The sequence below is a fragment of the Archocentrus centrarchus genome, chromosome 2, assembly GCF_007364275.1.
Source record: "Archocentrus centrarchus isolate MPI-CPG fArcCen1 chromosome 2, fArcCen1, whole genome shotgun sequence".
NCBI lineage: Eukaryota > Metazoa > Chordata > Actinopteri > Cichliformes > Cichlidae > Archocentrus > Archocentrus centrarchus.
In genome coordinates, this window is record NC_044347.1 from 1,772,149 (window position 1) to 1,793,660 (window position 21,512).

At 43.2% G+C, this 21,512-nt stretch overlaps 1 protein-coding gene across 1 annotated transcript; it reads left to right on the forward strand.

The window, feature by feature from the left end:
* Positions 1 to 9,109: 9,109 nt before the first annotated feature.
* On the forward strand, positions 9,110 to 18,801 carry LOC115791328 (zinc finger protein 665-like). The gene is made up of 3 exons (XM_030745501.1): positions 9,110 to 9,131; positions 10,266 to 10,946; positions 16,084 to 18,801. Exons 1-3 carry the CDS (start codon positions 9,114 to 9,116, stop codon positions 16,777 to 16,779), a joined length of 1,395 nt encoding a protein of 464 aa, XP_030601361.1. The 5' UTR covers positions 9,110 to 9,113; the 3' UTR covers positions 16,780 to 18,801.
* Positions 18,802 to 21,512: the final 2,711 nt, after the last annotated feature.

The window sequence follows — 21,512 nt, forward strand, 5'->3', positions numbered from 1 at the left end:
AGTGATAAAAATGATTACTAAAATACAGTGCACAATAGTAAATTAAGATGAATCTAGCCCCAATACACACACCAACGCACGCACACAGTCAGCACTACCACCCCACATCACTGTCCAAACCACACAGAGTTCAGTTCAATGATGGCTCTGGCATAAAAGCTGTTCCTCAGTCTGTTTGTTCTGGCCTTCATTGTCCTGAAACGTCTGCCTGATGGCAGTAGCTGAAACAAGGAGTGTCCAGGGTGTGAGGGGTCCTGGAGGATGTTCTGTGCCCTCCTCTGGCAGCGGGCATTGAACAGTTCCTGGAGGGAGGGCAGGGGACAGCCTATGATCTTTTGAGCCGTGTTGATGATTCGCTGGAGTGTTTTCCTGTCTGCTGCTGTGCAGCTGTTAAACCACACGCACAGACAGTAGGTCAGGATGCTCTCTACAGAGCAACGGTAGAAGGACACCAGCAGATTCTGGGTCAGATAGTTGCTCCTAAGAACCCTCAGGAAATGCAGTCTCTGTTGGGCCTTCCTGACAATGCTGGTCGTATTGATACTCCAGGTCAAATCATCCTGCAGATGTACTCCCAGGAACCTAAAATCTGAAACCAGCTCCACTTCATCCCCCTCGATGAACAGAGGTTGAATGACATGTGTCCTCCTAAAGTCTACTACCATCTCCTTTGTCTTAGTGGTGTTCAGGATCAAGTTATTCTCACTGCACCACCTTGACAGCCGCTGCACCTCGTCCCGGTATGCTGACTCATCCCCGCCTGATATGAGCCCCACCACAGTGGTGTCATCCGCAAACTTAATGATGCAGTTACTGGCATGTATGGAGGTGCAGTCATGTGTGTAGAGGGTGAAGAGTAGGGGACTCAGCACACAGCCCTGTGGAGAGCCGGTGCTGAGGCTGATGGCTGAAGAGAGGTGGGGACCTACTCTTACCCTCTGGGAACGGTCTGTCAGGAAGTCCTTGATCCAAAGACAGGTGGAGCGTGGTATCCCCAGATCTGACAGTTTAGTCACCAGTCTGCCAGGAAGGATGGTGTTAAACGCCGAGCTGAAGTCCACAAAGAGCAGCCGAGCGTAGTTCCCCCCCTGCTCCAGGTCGCCTGCTCTGGCCCCTGGAAGACATTTGACTATGGTCGCCGGTGTCTCTAGCTTCACGTTTCTCAAAACAGAGTCGCCAATAACCTTAGAAGGATGCAGCACCTGAATTGGGACACACTGCCTGATTTAGTCTAGGCATGTTTAGTTCCCAAGCTGTGTCTCAACCTTCAGTGTGTCCATGTAAATTTACAGCCTTTGTTTGCCTTTTCTGTTGGATTGCACTGTTCTACTGTGTGTTTTCCTGAAATCTGGATTCCGGTTTTTCACATATTTGGATTTTTTGGATTGCTTTTTCCATTGCCATTAAAGGTGACCATTTTGTTATTCCTGCCTGCAAGTCAGCAATTTGGTCCTCATTCACTTACACATAAATGTGTCAGTGAGCGGTAGACCAGCGGCACCTCTCCACCTCCTCCACAGACTGATGAAGACAGGAAAAGCTGCCTTCAGTCACACACACACACACACACATGGCCTCGGTGCTCCAGCTGTGAGTCAATTACTGTAAACTATGGAGCGGCAGATTTCTGCTAGAACAAAGCTGCACACAGCTGATGTTAGCCAGGAAAACATTGCAGACTGGCTTTAATGGAGAGACGACGGTTTTCTTCCAGGAAATAACACTTTTGTGCATGAATTAACAGAACCTCAGTCAGCAGTGTTTTTTTCCTCTTTAGCCAACGCCAGTGGAAGTTTGTTCAGGAACCTATTTTTCATGGAGTTACAAACATGTCCACTCAGATGGACACCATGCATTTGACTTTTGAAGAGAAATATGTATTACGATATTGCATCCTCGGATCCACTGTCATTACTGGTAGCATTGACTAATCATGATCCTGTTAATTACATTCAAATAACAAATAAAAAAACAAAAACTGCTTCCTGTGACTGGCCAATAGGTAGCAGTCTATGGGATGATGCACAGACATCCACCTGTTGGCTGATATGCAACTATAGCAACAAAACACATGCATAAACAAAAGAACAGCTTTTGAATAACTGTTCACCACAGTGACCAATATGCTTGAAATGGCTAAAACGTTTTCTGAAAAAAAAATCAATCAGACATTAGCTGTTCATTAAACTGTTTGATTCCAGTCAATTAGTAATCTATAACAAGTTAAAAAAGGAAGGAAAGGAAACTTACAGTCTCTTCAACCTGTTCAGAATAAGAAGAATCTCTACTCCTCAAAGTGTTGCTGTCTCAACTTGTGTTCTTGTAGCTTCAAATGCTCTTTGACTGCCCCACCCTTTTTTTCCCTCCATCCATTCGATCAACAGTGAATTTGAAAGGTAAAATTCCACACAAGCACAGGCATGTCACATAACACAACATCACAGAGAGTGATGAAAAGTAAAGCACAAGTAGAAATACTACAGCACTGTGTGAACAAACTGAATAAGTCATTTTGCCAGCAATATTTATGATTAGGAGTTGAGATATTGTTCAGTAATTTCTGTTTCTCAAAACCTTTGCAAAAGTTTGATATTAAATGCTATTTATTATTAGTCAGATCATTCGGGAGATTTGAGTTCAAAATTTCTTGAACGTGAACTCAGGTGAAACAAGAGAAAAAGATTCAACATCCTCTTTACAAAAGGAAAATGGGGAAAATCATCAGGTTTGAAACAATTAATAAACTTATTCAGAGGTGGCAAAAGTATACAAGTTTCAAGTTTTTCTTTGAAGAATCTTATTACTATACTGTTGTTCAGTATAGTATAGTATACTGTGTTTTTTTAAGTCTTATCCCAGTTAGATTTAATATTTTCTCAATTTTCAGTTATAATACATACAATTTTTTTTAATGTTTGAGGAATTTTAGTGGCCTTAAATGCTTTCCCAGTTACTTTTTAACAGGCTGTCTGTGGTTGCGCAAGTTAGCAGGTCATTAATATTGATTTATACTGGAGATGGCACGATACCACTTTTTTATGTCCGATACGTTATCGATATTTTACATTTGGATATCTGCCGATACCGATACAAATCCAATCTTTTTTTTCTTTTTTGTATTATTTATAAAAATTGTTTGTAACCCTTTATCAATACCTGCTTTTCCCCACCTGCCCTGTAGGTGGGCTGAGCGTGTTTCCTTCATCCATCAGCACACCTGTTCTCTGCTCCCCCTTAAAGTTTGGGTGTGCTATATGTGTCATCAGTGTATTCACTTTAAGCTTTCATGTCAACATGTCACTTTACTCTAATCCAGTCTGACCAGTTTGAAGAAAAGCATACACGGTGATGAAGGACAGGAAGCTGCAGTTACAATAACATGAAATTAAAAAGTACAAAGATCTATGCTACACAGACAGTGAAGTCTGTAGAGTGATTGGGATCCATGAAAAATGTTGGACTGATTTGATGTTTCTTCATTAAAGAAAATTTTTTTCTTGTTTCCATAAATCTTTTGAACAATTTAGTTATTGTAGTCAGAGGAAGTCTGATTATGGAGTATAGTTTAAAAACAATTTATCAATCCTGGGCCCGTATCCGGGCCGTCCCGCAGCTTCTCTGACTCTACAGCCAAATTTCTGTCCCTGGTTGGTCCACACACACACGCACATCAAAAGAAAGCTACGGCTCTCCTCTTTCCAACATGTATGCCATTCCCAGGCACAACAATCACAGCATATACACCACAGGGTATTTTAAACTAATACCCAAAACTAGTAATTTGAGTTCCCTACCTTTGAAGGCTGTTTCCAGTCCAAATCTTGATAATTCCCCACAAATACGAAGCTGAAGTTGGTTTCCGATTGCAGCTTCCGATTCGGGAAATGGCTAAAGGGCCATTCCACTTAATTTTTCGCCACCTTCAGCATCTTTAATCTGCTCTAGTTAAAAATCTACAACACCTACACACTTCAAACCTGGACTAGATTATTCTGCACTAATAGCAGAATACTTTAAACACACTTTGTGATTTGTGAAACCTTTATCTGATTTGTGAAACTTCAATAAAGGGCCATTTCAGCACTTTTTTTCCCATCTGGATCACACACCTTCATTTTCCCTCTTACTTTTTGCGTTCATACCGGTTGTCATTTTAGTTTCTGTAGCCCACGAAAATCAAGCGCACACATGACTATAGTGAGATCAAACGTGCACATTGTGAATGAAACTGTCCGTGCTCTGTGGTAGATTGCAAACTGCGGTGAAATGATGCAGGCGTAAGCGCCAATAAAAGCAGCGACCCATCCGAGGCGGAGTCTGCGAGGTGCGCTCCTTTGAGAGGCAGAGGATTTTCTGCCACTCATTTTCCTCATCATTCCCGCATGTAGCATCTATGCAAAGCGCAACTTCCTCTAGCTTGTTCCGGTCTCCAAGTGATAGTATAGCACTTTGCAGGAGCCTCTCCTTCTACTGTATGTCAGCCCCCCCCAAAAAAAATGCTCACAGTCAGGAACCGACTCCCACACAAAAATATGCAGGGGAAGCCTGGGGTAAACTTAGCTAGGTGATAACCAGCATTGTGTGACTGCTTCTCCTGATCCTCAGTGTTAGGGTCAGCGGATGCAGACCTCAGATCTACCCGTTGTCACTAAATGTATGTAGAGATCCTTTATGGTAAGAAACATAGACAGAAAGGTTAGACTGAGTTCATGATTTTATTGGTTTCTTGATCTTCAGTTTACCATTTTCCAAGTTTTACCACTTTAAATGCTTTTACTGTACATGAAACTATGAAGACAGTTGATGACAATTGTTTTAATAAAGTTTTTTCTGGTTATGTCAGTGGTTTTTCTTTGTGAACTGAGAACAGAAACTGTTAAGAGGCAGCTACACTTAATAGTTCGCTCTCTTAGAGATGGTCTTCTCAGAGTATTAACCAAACATTTACCCATCAAACTTGGAGCTGCATGAATATTTTCAGGTCCTGGAGCGAAGACCAGACTGAACAGTGAGGGAAGCTTCACAGAGCCTTTGAAACAACATCTTTCTTTTGGACTTCTATGGCTTTATTTGATACTTTGCAGTGGACAGAGCCAGGGGAAAACATAGTAAATGATGACAAGCTGGGACTTGAACCTGTGCTTCCCATACTGCCATGCAGTGTACGTGGTCATCTGCTCAACCTCTGAGCCCCAACAGCATCCCCAAACTAACATTTTTATCCAACGCGAACTTTCCCCTATAGTGGAAGGAAACCTTTCCTGTGCTGCCATCCAGTGTTAATTTTGACAGCAAATTTTGATTTAGTTTTAGTTTTAGTTTTAGTCCGTCATAATTTAGTCATCTGAATAGTTTTAATTTTAGTCTAGTTTTAGTCGACTAATTATCGCAGAATATAGTCTACTAAAATTAAAGGCGACTAAAATATAAAGGGTGTAAAACGTAAATGCTTTTTCTTCAGTTCCCTTGAATTAGTCATTATACACACTTACACAAAATTAAACAATTATTAAAAGTTATGGAATATTATGAAAGCTTGAATGTTTGTCACAACATCAAAGGACAAATGTGTCCATACATCGGCCCTTCTCTTTCTCGATGCTGACATTCTTTACATCACTTAGTTCTGTCAGAGGTAACGACCAATCACAGGCTAGTTTGGTCTTCCGGGTTTAGAGCAAATTTGTGCAGCTGTGCATTTGATTGGATAGTTTCCTAACTTGTCCCGCCCATCACAAAATTAAATCAGTTCTGATTGGATGTCGTCCCCGCCAAGCAATTTCGTCTTGTTTTCATTGGTTGATGAAAGTTTCAGTTAATTTCACCATCGTTTTTATCCTTTCAGGTAGTTTCTAATCTAATCACTCTAAACTCCAGTTAGCTTCACTGACTAAGAAAAAGCTGGAAACTGATTTAGCAAAGAAACAAACCAAGTGGAGTCAGAAATGTGTGCTGTATTAACAAAGTGCAGCTAACTCATACTGAAATGTACGTAACACAACAAAAACTGCAGGAAGTACTTCCTATTTGAAGTCAGATGTACTCTTGACTTGGTAAAGACTGCTCAGAGTTCCTATTTCAGACACTAATGTGAAAGTTGCTGCAACATGTGATGTCTTAGCTGCATTTATTGAACATGAGTCTCATTTACTTGTTAAAATCACACAAACTGATCGAGTTTTTAACCATTTTTGGCTCCACAGCATCCACAGACACAGCTTGTTGCTCGAGGGCTCTGACTCTGGTTTACATTGCAATTGGTGACAGGGCTGAGCCCATCACAGGCTCAGCTTCAGGTTCTTTTAGTTGTGCCTGCAGGCAGATTTGTTCTGATTGGATCCTGTGATCAATGCTGCTGGAACAAAGCTGCTTTAAACCTAATTGTTCTGCACTCTGGGTCCACAAACCTTCATCCAGGAGGAAGAAACTGAAACTCAGTGTGCAAAGGGCGACCTGGCCGGCCGCCGTGACCGTGTACTGTACAGGGATGCTGGGTTCAGCTGTGCTCACCGACCAGCCTCTGAGAGCATCTAACAGTTAAAGATCACCGAGGAAAAGGATCCAACTGATTCAATCAGAGCTCCATCACATCAAACCATCACGGTTCTGTCAGTGTGGAAATGAGAGAGTTTCCTCAAACATGGCTGTCCCTGCTGAAGAAAGGAGATGAAGAAAAAGAGAGGGAAAAGGAGAGGAGTAAAGCAGAGGAAGCTGGTTTTCCAGGATCCACAGGGAAACAGGAGGAATGAGCAGAGAGGAGACTCTCAGATGAAGATGAACCAGAACACTGTTGATAACAGAGAAGCTCAGCAGGGACATGTGATCATTGTGGACAGCATGAAAGCACAGAGCAGCTTTTGTTACGCTGTCACAAAGCGGAAGAAACCTCGCAGAGGTCAAAGTTCACTCACAGCTCAATTCATGAAGCAGTGTTTCAGCTCCTCCTCACCAGCTGGCGGCGGTAACGCGCACATTCATTGTTTGCCAGCCGGAAGTAGAAGAAGAAGAAGCGGCGCTGCAGCTTTGTTTGTGTCTGCGGTCCGGGCTCATCTAAAGGTAAGCAGGAGCTACTTTAATGTGAGCTCAGTTCATCTGCAGCTGAGCTCCTGAATGAGCTCTTCTGCTGCTCTCCTCGGTGTCTGTTCACTTTATGGTGAACACGCTGAGAGGAGAGTGAGAGAGTGTTTGGAGACCAACAGCAGCTAATCATTAGCTCAGCATGCTGGCAGAAGGTGGAGCACAAAGTCTCTCAGCAGCCTGTGGGGCTGTTATTGTAGCAGAACTACCTGCGTGCGTGTTCAGATCCGTGCGTGGAAATAAATGTGGCTCAGGATTTCCCACATGCTCAGTATGTACCACCAGGTTTGCGGATCACTCAGTCTAACAAACAGCGTCACATTAGCGTGCTGGTAGCGGTGGCTGTGCGGATGCAATGCTGGCTTAGATGGACAGATCTACGTGTCCACTGTCGAGGTGCCGGTGTTCCGTCGAGTTGCGTTTCCCCATCAGATACTGTTTCCCCACCGTCTCCTCGCCGCTCCGCGCCGCCCAAGAGCCGCCCACGCGGCAAAAGCGGTATCTGATGGCTTTATGTCACCCATCACATACCGTTCCCCCTATAATAAAGTGGGGGAACAGTAACTGATGACCCAATGACAGCCATCAGATACCGCTTTTTGCCGCGTGGGCGGAGCGGCGAGGAGACGGTGGGGAAACAGTATCTGATGGGGAAACGCGACTCGACGGAACACCGGTGTTGTGCAAAAGAAAGTGATCGGCTGCCAGAAATCCATTGCGGACCGCTGGAACGCGCAACTCCTAAATTCTACGGCTGCAACGCGGTCCACGGGAGCGCGCAGCTCCTTAAAGCTACAGCGCTTAGCTTAAAGCGCCTACCGTCCATAACCATCTGCTCATTTCAGGATTAAACTGACACAACGTGCAAACAACTACAATTTTATGCAAAGATATGAATGTATGTGTGGAACTTTAGTGTGTCTTGAAACCGAAAGATGACGTGGTTTGCAGTTTATAGCCCAGTCACGAATTACAGAATATAATTTAGTGTGTGTGTGTGTGTATATATATATATATATATATATATATATATATATATATAATGAAGGAACAAACTGCCGTCTTTTGATCAATGTCAGTCTTTTCAAATTCAAACCACCTCCTCGCCTAGGAATTAAATCTAAGGCAGTAGACTGCGAGGCTGTGATGTGTGAATTTCTTCCCCTGGTGCAGTGTGTTCACTCATTTTCAGTTTTAGGTGTGTTGTTTAGGCAGCTATACTAGCACACAGTGTGGGCACTCTCAATGCGCATGTGCAGCAGCCTGTACTAAAGTATGAAGTAGTAAAGTGTGCAGCCGAGGAGTTTTGATTTTTTTTTTTTTCTTTTTTCCCGTCTTTAGCATACTCAATAACGTCAGCTCAGACATTGTTAACACAGCAATTACGATATTATCGTAGACGATATATATCACACGTCCCTACTGCAAATACGTTTTAGGGTCCAAACCAAACTACTGCAGCATCTGTGTGCAGCACAGAGGGAAACACAGACAGAGATTAGACAAGTACGCACTTTGTGTCCTTTTATCTGTGATATGAACTGATACAAAGCAGCAAGTTCAGCCTTAGAGCCCAACCTAATTCACAGCCGTGAACATCGCTTCACTTTTCTCCTGTAATACACACCATGCAGTCAAACAGCGATAGAAAACTTTGTTTTCCAAAAAGTGACTAGCTTTTTGGAATGGGTCTGAAAAGTCACTAAGTCGGCAACACTGGCCGCCAGTGCTAAAAAGTCTCATTTGAATGACTCACACTGCTATAAATTAATGCACAGGAAGATGTTAACAAAATTGAATAAAATGGAGTTCATATTTGAACGCATTGAAAAGAAAAATGTATTGTGGTGCTTCATGTGCAGCTCTTGAAGCACCACAAGTGTATAAATCCAAATGCAGCCTTAAAGGGCTCGTTCCCCCAAACAGTGCAGTGTGATAGCTTCTAATAAAGATCTGTTCTCCTGCAGCTGATCATCAGGAGGAGGAGAGTCTGACGGAGCAGCAGAGGAACATTTTCAGCCTCTACAGAGGAAACAATGAGTTCAACACAACAGGTGAGAAAAATCTCAGTGTTACACTAATATTGAAACTGTGTGACTTCATCAGCTGCTGTTGGTTTGGTTTATTATGGTCCCAGTTAGCACTGAAGTTACAACAAGACCAAATAAAAAGGTCACATTTTAACAGGACACTGAAACAAAGACATTAATAATCAAGATTCAGATCAAACCCACAGTTTATCACACAATACATCATTTTCATTGAACAGTATTTGATCTATAATGTCATTTTCATTACTGTTATAATTACACATTTCATATTTTCATAGCACTTTTCCACTCTCTCCTCATTAGAGATCATTGTTTTCCAACCAGTTTGTTTCCAGTTCTTACTGGTTTGGAAATGCTGTCCCAGTAGCTGTTCATGCTGCTGTTGTGGTGATCCCCAGAGTCTCTCATCCTGTGGTTCAACCCACTCCAACTCCACTGTGTTGGACTGCAGCTGGTGGCAGTAGTTCTTGTTCTGCTCTGAAGATCTGCTTCAAGCTTCAGGGTCACTCTGAGCAGAAGCTGCAGAAGGTGGAGAGCTGCTTCATGTGCTGCTACACCAAACTCAGAGGCTGCAGAGCAGAACAACAACTACCATCACAACCTGCAGCTCAGCACTGTGGAGAAATTCAGTGAGAGAGCTCAGATTTGCTTCATTTGTTGGGAAATATATGCATACAGTACTTGGAAAATTGTGTTTTTGCTGCCTTTTTATAGCATTCATGTGGCCTGCAGTAGTGCTGTGTAACCAGGATGTCCAATTAATGCTGTGTGGATTCTTCTTTTACCAGGATGTGTCTGTTAGCCCACAGATAAAGCTAATTTCCAGGATGGCTTTTAGCCATTTGCAGTGTTGCCCTATCTTTGGGCCTTCTGAAGCTGAACTGTTGTGATTCCTTATAACCAGGATGTCCAATTATTGTTTTGAAATTATTTTACTTAAATTTATACCCCCCACCCCCCACACCCCCTTACATGGGGGCATGTAATGCATTATTGTCACCAATAGGTGGTGGTAATAGAGCTTTTTGGTGTTTTGGGGATACCAAAAAACACCTCTAATATTAATGGGTTTTGAAGGTTCAGGTTATTCCATGTCTGCATTTCACTCACTGTCTCTGTTTGTATCTGTCACTGCAGTACCAACATGGAGCGAGAAGTCAACGCTCTCAGGAGGCTGACAAACGTCACAGAAAGAGGAGAGAAGAAAAATACACCTGTGATCAGTGTGGGAAGGATTTTACTAGGAAAAGTTCATTAAAAAGTCATCAAATCGTCCACACTGGAGAGAAACCATTCAGCTGTGATCAGTGTGAGATGAATTTTACTTGTAATCGTTCATTAAAAAGGCATCAAGTCGTTCACAGTGGAGAAAGACCATTCAGTTGTAACTTGTGTGGAAAGTCTTTTACTCAGGCTGGAAATTTAAAAACCCACCAACTCATTCACAGTGGAAAGAAACCCTACAGCTGTGATCAGTGTGGTAAAGCTTTTACTCAAAAAAACAGCTTACAAAAGCATCAAGTTACCCACTCTGGAATTAAGGCATACAGTTGTGATTATTGTAAAAAGACTTTTAGCCAACTAGGGCACCGAAATGCACATCTGCGCATTCATACTGGACATAATGCGTATTGCTGTGATCAGTGTGGTAAAAAGTTTGGAACACAATCACAGTTACAGTCCCACAGATTTGCCCACACTGTGGACACACCTCATAAATGTGACATGTGTGATAAGACTTTTAAAGCTCCAGATTATCTGAGAAGACACCAACAGATCCACAGCAGAAAGAGACTCTACAAGTGCAGTTACTGTGAGGTATGTATTTTTTTGAGCTTGTAATTTTAGCCTGATTGGAACAACTCTGCTCATTAAATTGTGTTAGCATGGTAACAACTCTACTACATGTTAAGGCAGTGCTGGGACAGCCATCACATTTTAATTTCAGTTATGATTTTTATTTCCATGTTATAAAAATCTTAATTATTACTTTTCTGTAGTGATTCTGGCCATTTCCTGTTATATCATGGTATTATTTCAGCATATATTTTCTCTGTGTTGGTTTACAGTGGCTCCTTCTTCAGTCTGGTGTATATAGAATAAAAATAAATTTGTCATAAAATTATAAAGTACAAAAATAATTTCTACTCGTACTCTGATAAGAGTTTAAATATGAGAACAGCACCCCCACCTAGGCTGGAGTCAGAGCAATACTGGAAGAGCATATGAGAGAAGGGTGAGTCACACACCACCAATGCTCAGTGGCTAGTGGATCTAAGAGCAGACCACAGCAACCTCCCTGAACAGGCCCCAGTAACCATCACAGTGGCAGACATCCAAGAAAGAGTCTCACATATGAAGAGCTGGACAGCACCAGGCCCTGATATGATTCACGCCTACTGGCTAAAGAAGCCTTTATTGTCATAAAATAAGAGAATATATAAAAATATATATGTTGTAAAAAAATTTAAAAAAAAAGTCTACATATAATAATGAAGATGTTGAATGAATATTGCACTAGTGAATGAATATTGCACTAGTGAATGAATATTGGATTTTACATGATATAGGAGTGACAGATATTGTTCAGTATGAATGATATAATATTACACAGAGATGTGGGTGTTGCACAGTTACAGTGGGTGAGTGTGTGAGTTCAGGGTGGTGATTGCTCTGGCGAAGAAACTGTTCTTGAGTCTGTTTGTTCTGGCTTTGATGCACCTGTAGCTCCTGCCAGAGGGCAGCAGGTCAAACAGGTCAAAGCCAGGGTGTGAGCTGTCCTTGATGATGTTCCTGCTCTGCTGATGCAGCGGGAGGTGTAGATGTCCATCAGGGAGGGGAGAGGGCAGCCAATGATTCTCTGTGCTGTCTTGACTAACCTCTGAAGCCTCCCCCTGTCTGCCTCAGTGCAGCTGCCGTACCATACTGTGATACAGTACATCATCAGGCTCTCAGTGGATGAGCGGTAGAAGGTCAGCAGCAGGTTTGAGTCCAAGTTGTTCTTCCTGAGGACCCTCAGGAAGTGAAGTCGCTGCTGAGCCTTCTTGATAACAGCTGTGATGTTATCTGACCAAGAGAGATCAGCAGAGATGAGGACACCGAGAAACCTGAAGGTGTGGACCCTCTCCACATGCTCGCCGTTGATGTAGAGGGGAGCTGGGTCAGTCCTGTGCTTCCTGAAGTCGATGATGATCTCTTTGGTTTTCATGGTGTTCAGTGCAGGTTGTTCTCTGAACACCAGGCTGTCAGTTTCAGGACCTCCTCTCTGTAAGCTGCCTCATCTCCCCTTGAGATGAGTCCGACCACTGTGGTGTCGTCAGCAAATTTAACAATATTGTTTTTTATTGTTGGCCAGACTGCAGTCATGGGTCTCAGCACACAGCTCTGTGGGGAGCCAGGGCTCAGTGTGCGGGTGGAGGAGAGATGGGGCCAAGTCTCACAGTCTGGGGCCGGTTGGTTAAGAAGTCCTTGATCCAGGAACATGTGAGAGGGGGGAGGCCCAGGGTGTGCATTTTGGTGGTGAGAATGTCCGGGATGATTGTGTTGAACGCTGAGCTGTAATCCACAAAGAGCATGCGAGTGTAGCTCTGCTGCTGCTCGAAGTGGCTCAACACAGAGTGGAGAGCTACAGCGATGGCGTCCTCTGTGGATCTGTTTGCACCATATGCAAACTGATGGGTGTCGGGGGCGGGGGTCTTTGAACCAGCTTCTCAAAGCACTTCAGGATTACTGGTGTGAGGGACGCAGGGCGGTAATCATTTAGGCTGGTGATAGATGACCTTTTGGGCATGGGGATGATTGTGGCTGTTTTTAGGCAGGGAGGGGATGACTGCTTGGGCCAGGGAGAGGGTGAAAATCCTGGTGAGAATCAGCGTGACCTAGTGGGCACACGCTCTGATCACCTTGCCAGGTAATCCGTCTGGTCCAGCAGCCTTCCTGGGGTTCACTGCCAGGAGCACGCGCCGGACAGGCCGAGGTGGGGGAGGGGTTTGGCTCTGTAAGCGTGCTTAATGTTGGAATAAACATGGTCAAGAGTGTTCTCCCCTCTTGTAGAACATTTGACATGTTGGTGGAATTTTGGGAGTACAGTCTTTAAGTTGGCCTTGTTAAAGTCTCCCGCGATAATATGAACACTGTCAGGGTGGGCCCGCTGCTGTTCGTTAATGGTGTTCAGCAGGAGAGAGAGTGCCATGCTAACATTAGCATCGGGAGCTGTATATACAGCTGTGACGCTCACTACTGTTCGCTCTCTAGGGAGGAAAAAAAAGGCCGACATCTTACAGACTCAAGGTCTGAGGAACAATGTTTGTCTATGATTGTTCCATTGTTAAACCAGTCCTCATGCACATAAATACAGAGACCCACTCCCCTGCTCTTACCGGAGTCCTTCGTCCGATCCCCGCGTTGCAGAGTGCGACCTGCTAGCTGCACGCTAGCATCGGGAATTTGTGGGTTTAGCCAGTTCTTGGTGATAATCATTACACAACAGTCACGAACATGGCAATTTCCAGCCAGCTGTAATTCTAGGTTTTCCGATTTATTTACCATGGACCTGGCATTGAGAGATACAGGCTCGGCAAAGGAGGCCTGTGTGGTTGGCATTTTAGCTTCGGCATAAGGCCGGACCAGCAGCCCTGCTTCTGCTTCCTCTCCCTCCGCAATCGGCAGTGCCTTCCGAACCCGATAACAATCCACGGAGCACACGGCGGTCTCACTATGTTATCTGGGATGTTATGAGTGTAGTGAAAATCACTCGATACTGAAATCTTGTACCGGTAGCCAATGTCCACAAGATCCTGGTGTGTCTAGCAGTTGTTTGCGGAGACAAATGCACAAAAACTAGCAAATAAGAAATACAAAAACTACAAAAAAGAGCACTGAAAGGAAGAGCCGTGAGCCGCTGTGTGCGCTGCCATCTTGAACATAGTAGATGTAGATAGAGCAGTCACTCGAGACTGTAAGACCTGACTGACCAACCTGTGCGCCGCCTGGATTGACTACAAGAAGGCCTATGACTTGATGCTGCACACATGAATCTTGGAATGCCTAGAACTGTATAAGATCAACAGGACCCTAAGAGCCTTCATCAAGAACTCAATGGGTATGTGGAGAACAAAACAAGAGGCCAACTCCAAGCCCATTGCACAAGTCAACATCAAGTGTGGGATTTACCAAGGAGATACTCTGTCCCCACTGCTGTTCTGCATAGGCCTGAATCCCCTCAGCCAGATCATCAACAAGACTGGCTACAGATACAAACTACGGAATGGAGGAAACATCAGCCACCTCCTGTACACGGATGACATTAAGCTGTATGCTAAGAGTGAACGAGATATTGATTCACTGATCCACAGCAAAAGTAGACAGGAAAAGTAGTCAGAACTGAGGGGATTACGCTACCAGAAGGCAACACTGCAGATATTGAGGACAGCTACAGGTACCTTGGAAAGAGTAAGGCAAGTCCTTAAGAGTCAACTGAATGGGGAAAAACAAGATCCAGGATATCAACATCTATGCCCTGCTAGTTGTCAGATACCCTGCTGGGATAATAAGCTGGCCAAAGGAACAGATAGAAGCCACTGATGTCAAGACAAGAAAGCTCCTTACCATGCATGAGGGGTTTCACCCCAAATCCAGCACCCTGAGACTGTACGCTAAGTGGAAGGTGGCCGAGGAGTGTCAGAACCCCTGCTCTAGATGAAACGACGACGATCCATGAATACATCAGGAAGATGGCCACAAAGGATCGTGTGCTTAGTGAGTACCTCAGGCAGCAGAAACCCGAGAAAGAATTGGAGGAAGAACAGGAACCAGCATGGAAGGACAGGCCTCTGCATGGTATGTACCACCGGCAGATAGAAGAAATGGCTGACATAGAGTCCTACCAATGGCTGGACAAAGCTGGACTGATAGATAGCACAGAGGCACTGTAACAAAGAGGTTTTTTTGTTACTTGTTTATATTAATTTGTATGGTTTGGAAGTTTAAAATATGCAGATGAATTGTTAATATGAAAAATTATTTCTTATCCGATGCCCGAGCCACCTCAACTGGCTCGTCTTGATGTGAAGGAGCAAAGGCTTTACTCTGAGCCCCTCCCCAATGGCCGCACTCCTCACCCTATCCCTAAGGGAGAGGCCAGCCCCCTTCAGAAGAAGCTCCTTTCCTTTTCTTTTACAAGCCTTCTCCATGTCCATAAAGCACATGTAGACTGGTTATTTATATAGCACCTCTCAAGGCAGCTGCCATGAAGTGCTTCAGAACAGTAAAACACAGTACAAAGGAAAACTTCAAGCAAGTGCAATATTAAAAAGAGGCCGGTTGTCATTTCGATTTCTGTAGCCCGCGAAATCCAGCACGCGCATGACTGTAGGGAGCTCAAACGTGCACATTGTGGACTTTCCGTGCTCTGTGGTAGATTGCAAATTGCAGTGAAATAATACAGGCGCAAACAGCGATCTAGCTGGGGCGGAGTCCGCGGGGCGGGCTCCTGTTTGCTACATGCAGTGACAGCAGAGCTCCGAAAGTGAAGTGGTGAAATCTTCAGCCTGGCGATCAACTGCTAGTTAGAACACTGTTTTATTTGTTCCTGAGCAAATCGGTTTGGCAGAGATTAAAGTCATAACAGGATAGTTTATTTAACTTTCTTACTAGAGAGTTGTTAATATATTTGAAAATGTATTCATCCATCTGTATTCCTTGATGTAGAAATGTGGTGTTTTATAACGTGGTAGTAATTTAGTATGACATTAAGGTTATTATAGTGTTAAATGAGTATAATTGTAGTATTATGGTGGTAGTATTGTAGTTGTTGTATCCCAGTAAGCTGAGTGTTATAATGTAAACAGTAAAATGTAATTGGACGTTGGCAGAGATGCTCTTTATTTCAGGTGATGTACAGGATAAAAATGTTGAAGGATTCTCTGACTTACTCTGTCTTTGTGTCTTTGTGTAGAAGCAGAGCCACACAGATGGATCCAGTTCTCAGCCCTGTCATCGCTGTGGTGGTGGGAAAGCATTTCGCTGTGACCTTTGTGGGAAAACTTTCAATCATCAGCAGAACCTACAAAGACATCAGCGTAGACACACTGGACACAAACTGAACTACTGCAAAGAATGTGGGAGAAGCTTCCCCACAGCAAGTGAATTAAAAAAACATGAACTCATCCACAGCGGGGTTAAAAAGCACCTCTGTGACCAGTGTGGGTCATCCTTCATCACTTCAACTCATCTTAAAGTACATAAACGAGTCCACACAGGAGAGAAACCATACAAGTGCAGACACTGTGACAAAAGCTTCTCGTGTTCAAGTAGTCGTAACGATCATGAAAGTTCACACATTGAAGGGAACTACAGCTGTGACCAGTGTGACAAGAGCTTCAAGAATCTCAGTTCATACACCTACCACAAACGATCCCACGCTACAAAGAAACTGTTTCACTGTTACCAATGTGCAAAAACATTCACTTCATTATCTGCTCTGTCCAAACATCAGCGAGATCATGCAGGGCTGAAATCATTCCCATCATTGGATCACAATGAATCTGCAGACACACAAAGATCCTCTTCTGGTTGCAGGGTCAAACTTAAAAACCTTGAGATCCGGCTCCACAGAATTCCGATGGAATCTCCTGTAAACAGTGTCAGCTAATGTTACACTTGGATCTGATGAGGTAGCTCTGATTTCTGGACTTGCAGTGAATAATCCTGAATCTGACATTTAGGAAGCTGCAAGTACAGATATATACATCAAGGTTTTTATTTGTGTTTGAGGAATTTTATTTATCCTTTAAAATGTTATCCCAGGTTTCCCAGTTAAATTTGAATCCTTTTAGAAACTGCAGTATTTAGTAGTAGTGTATGTATTATAGAAATGTCTGTTATATCCAACTGATACTGCAGCCAAACTTTATCTTTAATAAGTACTTAAAGGTTGGTTGAGTCAGTGCAGTACTCTGTTTAATAAGCAGCAGCCATCGATAACTGCAGACATCATGTCTCATTAGAATTTAATTATTCAACTAAATAATTTCTCACAGGTGACCCTGTCTGTGGTTATGAATATTAGCAGGTCATTAATATCCATTTATACCACTGCAATAACCAAGTCAGGGTTACTATAGTGTTTGTTTAATTACTTTCAATTTTCTTTTTTGTACTTTTAGTTTTAGTTTAGTTTGTTCCAAGTGTGGATTTGTAGTAGCATAGATGTTGTTGTTTGTTTCCTTTTTATTAGTTTATCTTGGTTTTCTTTGTATTGCAGTAATATGTGGAAGTGTTGTCAGGAAGAGGACAGATTTAGGAAGTACAGAGCAGGTATTACAATTCAAACACAGCATCTTTGTGAATGACTCAGTGATGTAGAAATCCAAGTCTCAGTTGTCTGCCCACTGAGTTAGCTTTGAATCTTTTTAATGCTTTTGATGTTAGTCATGGGTGTAAACTTAATAATAATGCCTTAGACTTATATAGCGCTTTTCGAGGTACTCAAAGACACTTTACAATTTCATGCACTATTCATTCACACCTCAATCATACTGGTGGTAAGCTGGCGTGGCGCAGTCTGACAGAAGCGTAGCTGCCAATTTGCGCCTATGGCCCCTCCAACCACCACCAAACAGTAACCACATTCACACTCAGGCAATGTGGATTAAGTGTCTTGCACAGGGACAGAACAATAGCATTCGCTCAGATGGGGATTAAAACCAGTGACCCCCCCGGTTGTGAGATGAGCACCTACCCAATGCGCCACTGCCACCCACAAAATACAGTTTTTGGTCAGCACAATTATTTTTGAAGAAACCACCATATCAGTGGTAATTATAGAAATATTTTCTCTTCATGATCATGGAATATTTTGTAGTTTCAATAACTGCACCAATTTAAGAAGAACAGAAACAATCATTGGTACCCAGGACATTTGATCTGTTTGAGATAAACTTATAAGGACCTCTATGTACTTGGAGGGTCTGTAGCCCTGAAAAATTACATACTGTGAAGGGATGATTCTGCAATATCTCCATTAAATAAACTACAATAATCTTTTGTTTTTGTTTTTTTTCCTTTGGTAAGGGTTCATTCACAATTATAAACAATTTCGGAAGTCCAAAAAGAGTACTTTTTTCAGACCCCATTGCCCAAAAATGTACAAATAAAATGTTGATCTTTTTTTCAAGTCTGAAATTTAATTTCACGGGAGTTTGCATGTTCTCCCTGTGTCTATGTGGATTTTCTCCAGGTGCTCTGGTTTCCTCCCACAGTCCAAAGACATGCAGTTACTGGGGTTAGGTTCATTGGTGATACTAAATTGCCCATATTTGTGAATGGATGTCTGTGTCTGTTAGCCGTGTGACAGGCTGGAGACCTCTACAGGGTGTACCCCGCCTCTCGCCCTATGGCAGCTGGGATAGGCTCCAGCCCCCTCACGACCCTGAACAGGATAACCGGAAGAGAATGGATGGATTTAATTTCACCTCGTTCTTTGGTATTTTAATGTAATAGGAAGTATTAAAAAAAATCCTGGTTTTGAAAATTCTGGAAATCTTGGTAGCAAATATACTCTTTCCTATCTATTAAAACATTGTGTTGTTGCACAAATAAAAATCCATCCATCCATTTTCTTCCACTTATTCTTTTCAGGGTTGTGAGAGGGCTGGAGCATATTCCAGCTGTAAAAGGGTTCATTCCAATTCAGTTTTATTTATATATCACCAAAAAAAGTCGCCTCAAGGTGCTTTGTATTGTAGGTAAAGACCCTACAGTAATACAGAGAAAACCCAACAGTCAAAACGACCCCCTATAAGCAGCACTGGGTGACAGTGGGAAGGAAAAACTCCCTTTAACAGGAAGAAACCTCCAGCAGAACCAGGCTCAGGGAGGGGGGGTCATCTGCTGAGGGGGGGAGAGAGACAGGACAAAAGACACACTGTGGAAGAGAGATAGAGATTAATAATAACTAATGATTAAATGCTCTCAACTTATTGGACATTCTGGGGCCCCCCTCTTGGAGGAGCAAACTGGCTTAGTCCACCCGACAGCGACCGGCAACAAGTGTAACGTCAGTGAGCCCAGATTCAGTGACCTGGGGGCTCGACATGATGCTGCCCAAAAAGCAGAAATCAGGTTATCAAAAGAAGAAAGAAAGGAAGGAAAAAGAAAGAAGGCAGAATGAGGGGAGGCAGCTGTTGACGGCTTTGTTTCCCAAAGGTGAACTGAGTGTGCTTGTTATGCAAAGTCCAATTAAAGTTAATGTAGTCCACTCCAGACAGCTGCTGCTGATGTTTGTATGTTCACCTGAAGTTGTTAGCTTAGCTAGTTGCCAACCAGGCTGCTTGCGGCTGTAAGTATAAAGACAATTATGAGCCGGCTAAAGTTAGTTGTCAACATTAACCAGTTTCAGCAACAAGCAGTGGCGCTGGTGCAGTTGTAGCAGCTGGAGCAGCAGTGGCCAGTCCTGGCGGCTCTTCTGAAGATGAGCCTGAGGTTAGAGATGAGCAAAGACAAGGTGAGATCGTTGTTCAAGTATTCAAGGGCGAGCTCCCCCCTCCGACCTCCCCTTACGTTTGTATGTTGGTTCGCGAGGGAGGGAAAGAGAGAGCTGCTGACTGGTAGAATTGCTGCCTAAATGTGAGTTGTTTACCTTAAGTTTAAAGTAAGTTAGCCTTTTGGTTCTGTGTGTGTGCTATAGCCTATTGTTAGGGATTCTTTTTTACTCAATGAATAAAGGACAAATGTTTAAACGTAAACTCCAGTAAATTAATAAACAGTGGATCTACTAAATAATAAACAATTAAATAATACATTAGACAGAGAGCAACAGATCAGAAAGTTCTTGACTAACTTCTCTGTTTCAGTGCATCTTATCTTGAAGGACCGGCCACCGAACGTACAATTAAAACATCACCATGTTCTGTCATTAATCTGGACAAGATTTCTTCCTGATGTTCTAATTTGATCATTACAGTGAAGATGTGCTTATGACGGAGAGGAATCTGGGTCATGAAAAACCAGCTTGAACAAGACTGAATGACGAAGGTCAACTCATAGCACCCAAAGACTGTTTATGCTTAGATAACAGTCTGTATAAAGATGTTATGGTTAGACAGGAACACGGGCTCAGAGAGAGAGAGAGTGCACACTCTTACTCAGTCCACACATGCATGTGTGTATTTTTTCTGATTCCTTAATACATTAAATGAATTACTTTTTTAATTAAAGTGTTTCAGGTGTCTTCCTTCATAAAAACCTGTTTACCTGTCACTATTGTCTACTAACACAGCAGAGCTGAAAGTGAAACTCCATGCTGAGACTTAATAAATGATCCACCTAGCAATATTTCTGCTGCATATATCAACATGTAAATAGCTTACCAACATCACTGTAGGCTCAAGTGCACACTAGTAATATATTAAGCAATAAAGCAATTTATTATTTTTGTCTGGTAAAAAGCCTTAGATTTGGAGTGCAGTGCTGTGCTTAAAAGCTATTGTCAGAGTAAGATTCGAAGATCGAATAGAGTTCAGCCCAGTCACGGAGACTATGCTGTAGTCACGCGAGACTTTGTGAATCTCGGCAGTATCGTTAATGGCGGCGTGACTCTATCAGCAAACATTTGCGTGATTAGCCTTTTTTTTTTCGCCAATTTATAACTAGACAGGCTTAAAACTAAAAAATATAGGTAGTTTCTTAGCCTAACTTAAATTATTTTCAACAATCTGGAGGACGGTGAAGAGGACCTGGATAGTTTGCTGCGGTACATCGACGGGTGTTTTGAGCGAGTCGTCATGGGGAAAACAGACAAGACGCCGACTCCCTCCACCAGCAAAGCAACGCCGTCCACAAAAAGAAGCCGCCCAGAAGATTCCCCAGAGGCAACTTCGCCACCCACCACCAATATTGTGGACATTCTGGAGTCCATTAATAACAAATTGTCCAGCTTTGACGCCCGCTTGGCCCTGGTTGAAATCCTTCACAAGGAGTTTCAGGCCCTGCGGGAGTCAGTCGAGTTCAGCCAGCATCAGGTGGAAACACTGGCTGCTGAAAACGCTGTCCTCAGAGAGTCGGTGAATTCCCTCACCGAGGAAACGACCCGGCTCTCAGAAGAAAATAAGAAAATTAAAGAATCGATTATCGAGCTTCAGGCCCGCAGCATGAGAGAAAATCTTGTGTTTTCAGGTATCCCGGAGAAGGCAGAGGAGGACCCGGAGGCTACAGTGAAGGAATTTATCCAAACTCACCTGAAGCTCCCGGAGGACGCCGTGAAGACCATCGCCTTCCATAGAGTCCACCGCCTGGGAGGGAAGCGACCCGGAGCACGCAGACCCAGACCGATCGTGGCCAAATTCGAACACTTCAAAGAAAAAGAGCTGGTGAAGAGCCGCGGCC